The sequence below is a fragment of the Thalia democratica genome, chromosome 9 (genome assembly GCF_965202585.1).
Source record: "Thalia democratica chromosome 9, ktThaDemo2.hap1.1, whole genome shotgun sequence".
Lineage (NCBI taxonomy): Eukaryota > Metazoa > Chordata > Thaliacea > Salpida > Salpidae > Thalia > Thalia democratica.
In genome coordinates this window covers 17,164,829-17,173,392 of record NC_139173.1, presented here as the reverse complement: position 1 = coordinate 17,173,392, position 8,564 = coordinate 17,164,829, and the positions used below count along the sequence as shown (strand labels likewise).

Here is an 8,564-nt window from a genome sequence, read left to right as displayed (position 1 = left end):
TTAATCACAGAAAAACATTTGTTGACTTAGAAAACTAAACCCTTAAAACTACTTACAACTTTTTAATCAATGGGTTCAAACTGAAATAGTTTTTTAAACATGATGGTACAAAATAATTTAATGAACGGTAAAAAATACACTTTTATAAAAAATATAAGCTTTGAACATTTATCTAACAACAGCAAAAATAATTTAAAATAAATACATAAATATAAACTAAAAAACAGTTTATTTTAAAATCTTAAGCAATTTCACTAACACTATAAATAGATATAGAACTTAATAAACTTATTAAGCACGACAAAACTTGCTAAATACTTTTTTAAAAACCAGTGTCATTATTTTTTTGAATTTTATGAGATTGAGCTAATTAAATTAATTTATATACAAAAATAACTAAATACGGTCTTCTTTGAACGATGTAAAACTTATCATGCTCATAGGCTAATGAGTTTAATTCTCCATAGCTTATCTTAGTAGGAAAAAATATTTTACCTTCTGAGAAGTTTATTGATTTTTTATGCTGAGCTGGTAGTATGAAGAATTTACAGTAGTGAGTGGTTAGTATGAACAATTACCCTTTTTTACTTGTATGACCCAAAAGTATTTTATATAATTTTAACTTGTTTTGTAATACAAGTTGTATGTTAAAATTGTAGAAATTTTATTTAGTAGAAGTAGAAATTTTGATTTAAAATTGTGTAAAAATTCATAGTTTTCTAAAAGTTTTTACATTCTCATTTTAAGTTATAAACTTCTAACATATACTTAGAAATTTATTGTTTCGTGATGAATTAGAAAAATGGTGTTATTATAAACTGACTTAAGTAGTATTAAAATTTTTTAGAGGCACTGCTGATTGAACTGTTTTAGTTAAACACCATATAAAAAAAAGTACCTAAATAGTCTTAATTTTCATAGATACCAATATTTTGAAATACTCACTATATTATAAGAGTAAATACAAAATAAAGTCTACAAAACATAACTGATGAGTTTTCCTCAAGCTACAAAAGGTAAGTAAGCTTTGTTATAGTTTTTGCTTATATATTTTTCTGAAATTGTTATTACTAAATATTCTTAAAATATGGTATGATCTTTAACAAAAATGATACTTTGAATAACATTTTTCACTATCTAAATGAAAAACTAATAAGTGTTTAATGATGTATCTTTAGAGCCCGCTAAGGCATTGGAGAAAAACTATAATGGGGAAAATTCTACTCCAGTGATAACTGTTGAGTCTACCCAGTCTAAAGTTAAACAAAACAGGTAAAAAAAATATTTTTGATAAAATAATATAGAAGACTATACTCATAAAAGTATCTTAGAAATAACTTTGAAGCGTATTTACATAAATTAAATAAATTTCTGTAAATAATAAGTTGATTTGTTTAAGTTTAAACTATTAGTTTTAGGATATAACTTGTTTATTTTAGTTTAGTGAATTTGATGTATAAGTATAATAAACATGGTCCTATATTTATAACTCGAACGTAACAGCAATTCGGGTTAGTTTAAAATAAAAAAAATATTTTTTGCTCCGTTTTTTTAGTGCAGTATACCTTTTTTTTGTTTTAAATTGATAATTTAGTCACAAAAGCAATTTGTGATCAAATTTTAAGAACATTTGTTGATGCCGATATATTTAATGTTTTAAAACTTATTCAATTTAGTTAAATTTAAGTTAAGTTGTAGTTTAAATAAAATGTATTATTTTAAATTATACTTAGTATTACTGAAAATATAACTAAATTTACCATAATTTTTATAATCAATACTATCAGTAAGTATAAACTTTATAATATTAAAATAATGTCTAAAAAAGAATTAATTTACAATTAAGTTAGCTTAAAAGCCTAAAAGTATTTTTTGTTAAACTTAGTATATATGAATTAAGTTTCTGGTTGTTAAATTTAGTCAAAATAAATTAAGTTCTATGTTTTCGACATGTTTTAAGTTTATAGACTACTAAATTACCAGTTTTTGCTTGTTAATTTTTAGCAAAAAAAGTTATCATTAACTTTTATTTTGAATAAAAACACTCGTGATTAATTTAAAAAAAATGATGATATACAAATAGAAACAGCAGTTTTAAAATACTACGATAAAAAAGTTACTACACCTACTAAGAAACTTTTATTTTTTAAACTAAATTATATAACATTTTTAATTTTAATTTTTGGCTTGAATTTTTTAGTAAAAGCTAACACAAGTTGTAGATGTTTATTTTTACGAAAATTTTAAGTTTTATAAATATTTATAACAGACTAATAGTTATTTATTTAGAACTATCATATCAAAGTCTAAAACAAAACAACTGCTAAACTAAGCTAACTTGTTTAAAGTCGTAAAAGCCGAGTTATGCTAACTTAAGATGTATAACTTGAACTTGGCTTAACTTGGGTTAATTGTATGAACGTCCGCTTTGTGTGGCCTGCAAATACTGTTACAAATAAAAATAAATCAGAAATGTGAAAATAAGCGTTGTAAAACAAATATATGCTGAGCTAGATTAAACAAAGGTAAATTTAGATACATTTCCTTGTTACTTGCTTTCATACTCTTTTGGTTACGTACTAATATTTTTTTGTAATTTTTTAGATAGAAAATCAAATTGATTTTAATGAAACTAGTTTTTATTTGTAAAAAAGTACGAATTGAATTATTATAAAATGTCAATAGAAAATGAAGTACTAGGTTGTTAGTGTATTTACAAACTTGTTTAAACTATATTGAAACTTAAAAAAGAAAAAAAAAAGGCTTAGCGCTGCTAAATTATTAACTGAGATAAAGTTAAATGTTTTTTGCAAAGATATTTTTTAAATTAAAACTACATTTTGTTTGGTTACATGAAAATTCAAATTATATCTTAAACAATAACTTAAAGTTGACAAAATAAAAGTGTACAAGAAGTTTCAGTTAATAAAAAAAATAAATTTAATAAGTATTTAATTAAAAGTATTACAAGAGATAATTTGTAATTGGTAAAACTAGCCATATTTTAGTAATTAAAAAAAAAAACATAATTTTTTTTTTTTCATCGTATATGAAAGATAGTTTTCACTTGAAAAAATTAAATATGGAAAAATTTACAGATAGTTAAATTTTTAAATGTTATGATATTAAATAAAAATATAAATATAATAAAAGTTACTAAATTGGATAACTCACTACAATCAGAGTTATCAAAAGTTTATTTGCTGTGCATCCTTATTTTTGTTAGTTCTTGAATTTTATTTTTTGCGAAAATCACACTGAATAAAACTCGACTTTTTTTTGATCTACAAAAACCGCAAGAAAGGTCTCGTGAGGTGATTTTATTTAATATTGAATCAGTTTTTATAAACCGTTAAAAAAAGATGTTTTAAAAATTTTCACAGTATCGTTTTTGATTGAAAAATTTTAACTGCATTTTTATAAATCATGCTTGTGTTTACATAATTACTTTAAGTTTTTTTACATGGGTAAACAAAGTAAAATCGCTTTGTTCAAAGTTTTGTGTTGAGCTAGAGAAATGCATAAACATTAAAGCTTTTATTTTGACTTTTGTTTAACTACACTAGAAAGACACTTAATTCACTTTTGTTCAACTTTACAAAATTTAACAACAAAGTAGATATATTATAAAGTAATTAAACCAACTAATAGTTTTATTTGTACTTCGACAAAATACGTTTACGTAAACTGTTAAATACTCTTAAATAGTATGATAAAAAAGTTTAGTTGTAAAAGAAATATAATTATTATATTAAACAAAAATATATTCTAAGTAAAAACGTTTAGAAGACTATAACAAAACTTGATACGAACAAAGTCAGATAAATATATAAATAGAATTTTGACTTCCTTTAAGTATTATATTAATATTTCATTTAAAAAGTTTGTTTGTGGTTAGATTGAAGTTTTACAAAAAATAGTTATAAACTTTTTTGATATGGTTTTGTTTAGGTTGTGGTATAAAAAATATCTTGTCGTTTTTACCATAAAAAACTTAGTAATAACTAGTTTTATAATATGTAATCTTAACAAAAAACTGAGTAAAATGACAATTTTTCCAGAAGATCAGTACTCTTTTTCTAAATAATTTTGTCATTGACAGCCTTTTTAGTGACAAAATCTAAGCGTTAATAATTTAAGTTAATGGTATGTAGATGTTCTAAAATTAGTTAAAATAAAGCTACGAATTAAAGCTTAAAAGTTATTGAGAAAAGACTAGTCAACGAAACATCTAACAAAAACTTCAGTTTTTAAAACAAAAAACTCTAACATAATATCTAGCACTAATATAGAATATCCTATATATTATAAAATAAAAGTATTTAAAAAGTTTGTAGTTTCAAGACAACGACATAGTTGAACAACAGCAATTATAGATTGTGCGGACTCATAGTTTTAGTAATTTATGTACTTAGCATTTTTTGTTAATAATTAAAACAAACTTTACAAAATATCAGCTTTAAATTAATTAATAAACTACAAAAACATGACTGTTATATAAGAAATTAAGGTATTAAAAAAAATAGAAGCATTTTGGTAGCTTTTTTATGTGATTGTTTTTGATGTTGTATCGGTTTGAAAAAATTAGTTTTTGATTATTGTTATTAGGTTTTTAAAACACAACTAAAATTTAAGATTATCAACTAAAAAGACAAAATTTTATTTGATCTCATTTAAACATTTATATATGAAGTCAGCTAGAAGCTTTTTTTAATGTAGTTGTAAAAAGGTCATATTTTGATTATTAAATTTATTCCTTTTAAATTTGAGTACTAGCTTTAGTTGTAGTATCGTTTCTTAAACTAACGTTTCCTAAATGAATAAAAACTATACCTATCAAAAGTTAATTTTTCAAATCATTTTTTTAAGATTTAAATAATTTATAACTTTCAATAAGTTTATTATAAATAAAATATTTTGTTTTTTACTTATTGATAAATTATTGACCTTACTTTTTGATAAAAACTGTATAAATTATTAGGTACTTTACTTGCTTTTGAAATATTTAGCAACTAAAAATTTATAAAAGATTTCAACAGGTTATGTACGTTAAGTGTCACTAAACTTATATATTACTAGCTTTTGCAGTCTTATATAATACAGATTAGTGTGTTCTATAACCAAAAATAAAAATAATAGATTAGAGCTAATAGAAAAATTGTGGGTTTTATAAACAGAAAAATTTTGTTTATGTTTTGTATATATAGAATATATATAAATATTTATTATACTTTTTTTTTGTTTAAATTACACTTTTTTTTTACCAAGAAAAAACTGCTAGCTTTTTATTTTGTTGTATATAGAAAGAATCTATTAGTTATATTAGTTATATATACTAGGTATCCGTTTTTATCGATTTTTGAGTACTATTGTATTTTAAGTATCACCGTGGTAATTTTTTTTCATGTAGTTCAATAGTTTTCAGTAAACGTTTTACAAAATGTATAACGTAGAAAATTTTTTTGTCATAAACTAAGCTAATTAATATACTTTTTAAATAAATTTTAGATATACAACATAGACAAAGAAGTTTATTTGGGACTAACACAATAACCAATCGTAAAAAAAGTTTCATTTGAAGTATCTAACTAAATCAACGTCTACTGTTTTTTCAGTTTAAAATGTTCTTTTCAAAGCTGTTTAATTTAAAAGACGTTTGTAGTGAGTATAGTTTTAGACTATCAATAAAACAGTAGTTTTAAAAGTTTTATATGTCATCTAAAAAATCAAAACCACGTTTAATAAAAACTACAAGAGTTAAAGCAAAAGTGTTAACTAAATTCGTACTTAGTGGTTACAATTGTACGCCAAAGTTTCACCTAAATAATTATTCATGTGTATAGTTCATTTGCAGAATATCTTTGCCAAACCTCCGATAACGAGGATACTTTTTTCTTCTCTACTGTAAAATGTCAGGTCCGTGAGCACAAAAAAGTTTCAGAAGAATTTTCTCTAATATCTGTCATAAAATAACTTTAAAAGAGTATTGCCTTTTTCTTTCCACTTTGTAAAATATGGAATATAAATAAGTCTGGAACGTCTTGAACCTACAACATTAGTGTTTATTTACGATGAGGACTAACTAGAATTGAAATTGTAAACTATTTGTTTTTTTGCGATACTTGTGAGATCAAAAAGTAAAGTTTTTGCTTTGAGGTTAAAAAAATAGCTAAAACTGCTTCTGAAACTGTATTGTTTTTAACATTTTTAAAATAAATATGGTCTTATTTTTTTCATTTGATAATGTTTGTACTTTAGTTTTTTTAACCATTTTTAATTTTTTTATAAAATCGATAAATAAGTTTAATAAGGTCAGTTTTAACTTGTTTATATTGCAAAATTAACTAATAACGGAAGATATAATATAGTAATGATGTATTTGTAAATATTTTAAAACCTTCTTTAGTAGAGTGGCAAGATACAAAATCATTAAGTATAAAAAAAAGTGTGTAATATAAAGGCTTCAATCAAATTAATTTTTCGCGTCATTACCGAAATAAATATTTCTAACTGTCGTATCGGTTTATAAAAGTAAACAATGTTGCATCATTTTTTATATTTTGTTTTTTAAATTAAAACAAATTTATTATGGCAACTACTATTTGAAAACGATTTTAGTATATAATTATCCACATTTTCTTGAAGTTTTAAGTTGTATGAGAAATAATGGTATTAAAGTTAAAAAAAGAACAATGTATTAAAGTCTAAAATGTAAAGAATTAGTAAAAACAAATGCTAAAGTTCTGAAAGTAGATTAAATATAAAAAAAAAACTGTTTAAATAACTTTTTTTTTTAATTAACGAGATTTTAACAAGCTTAATAGTTACAGTTCAAACCATAATCGTGCAAAAATAAAGTTATTAAGTATAAATAGTTTAACTATTAAGTGACATGGTTTCAGCATAAACGTTAAAATGGTGGAAGACATAAGGAGTTTTCTAAAATAAAAAGAATAAAAGTAGGTTTGCAGGAGTAAGTGCTTCAAAGTGTAATTTTTTGTTCTCAAAACAAGGTAGTCTTGGGCTTTGTTCAAACAATTAATTACTGAATAACTTACATTTTTTAAAAATCTTGTTTAATTTAGACCATTTCAGTAAAATATTTATTTATTTAGAAACTTAATTAGAAACTAAAGTTAATTAACAAAACTAAGTTTATATCTAGACCTCTATAACTAAACGCGAATAAAGTTGAAGTAGATTCATAGTTTTCGTAGTTCTGTAACAAAACCAAAAATCTTGTCAGCGTTATAATTTTATTGTTATATTTACTTTTTTTAAAAGTACATTACTTGTAATTTTTTATATTTTTGCAAAATTCAAAGTATCAGTAAAATAAGTTTAAATTAATCACTTTAATTGAAAAAAAACTTTGAACTACAAAGGCTACTTTAGTAGAAACTTTAAAATAACATGGTGTTAATGAAAAATACCTATATTTTAGTAAAAGTATTTTATAAGCTGATTAAATTAGTAAAATAAAAAAAAGTAAAGACGTGTGAAACTTTGAATATTTAATACTAATAATTTAAAGCTCTTTTATCGTTTAAACCTTCGATTTATTTTAACACTGTATTAACTTGGAGTAACATACCTGATTCGTGTTAAAATATTTTTTAAGTTCAAAAATATTTAACGAAACAGTAGTCAATCAGCTATTTTATAGGTTAATATTTTTAGAAACTTAGGTCTCAATGTCTAAGTTTATTTTTCTTCTTTGTAGATAACACCTAATCATGGTTGTATATAACAAGTATATTATAAAAAAGATACTTTGATGATTTTTTTTAACAATTTTCAGTAGTTTTAATGAGCAAAAAATAGACAAAAAACTTTTAAAAATCTTAAATAATTTTATAAACTCTTCTTAGTAAATTATTACTTATTTTTATTTCAGGGGTCATAGCAAATCAAAAACAATTTTTATTTTCAGACTTTCTGGTATATCCTAGATGATATAAGAAATTTTGTTTCAAACATGTAGCTTTAACTTAATGATTTTTTGAGTTACGTAACTTTGATATATTCTTTAATTTTACGCTTTGAAATATAAAACAGCTTAAAATAAAGATTCAAAGTTGATCTATATAATGAGTTTTATCAAGTTTGCAAAAGTGTCTGAGTTTGTTTTTACTTTTTTAGTCTTAGTTGATACATCGCTTATTTTATTGAGTCTAGTCGAAATATAAAAAATTAAACGGTATAAGAAGTTTTTGTTTAGCACTGATATAATCGGTTCACATGGCTGTTTCAGACGATGAACCGTATAACTTATCAGTAATTGTAGTATGTTTTTTGATACTAACCTATAGTTGATTTCAGTTCAAAAACTCGAAAAGTTTAAAACATATAAATCGAAAATTAGATTCATGATTTAAGAATAAGGTATGTGTTAGGTAAAGCTTTACATTTCTGACATACGTATTGGATAAACAAAACAAAGTTTTTGTTTTGAAAGTGCTTAAAATTAACTAATTATCAAAACATTATTGGTTAAATCATATCTAAGTTCAAAAAAATATTGTTCTAACTTCTGAGTTTAAAACAATCACTAAGAGTATAAA

At 22.6% G+C, this 8,564-nt stretch overlaps 1 protein-coding gene across 4 annotated transcripts in view; it reads left to right on the top strand.

The window, feature by feature from the left end:
• The first annotated feature begins 465 nt into the window (after positions 1-465).
• Positions 466-8,564, top strand: part of LOC145843905 (uncharacterized) — a 28,252-nt gene continuing 20,153 nt past the window's right edge. For all 4 annotated transcript variants that reach the window (XM_082951177.1, XM_082951178.1, XM_082951176.1 and 1 more), the window contains exons 1-3: positions 466-560; positions 922-1,016; positions 1,179-1,272. In XM_082951177.1, the coding sequence (XP_082807303.1) occupies positions 992-1,016; positions 1,179-1,272 (119 nt within the window). In that variant the 5' untranslated portion in view covers positions 466-560; positions 922-991. The remainder of the gene's footprint in view (positions 561-921; positions 1,017-1,178; positions 1,273-8,564) is intronic.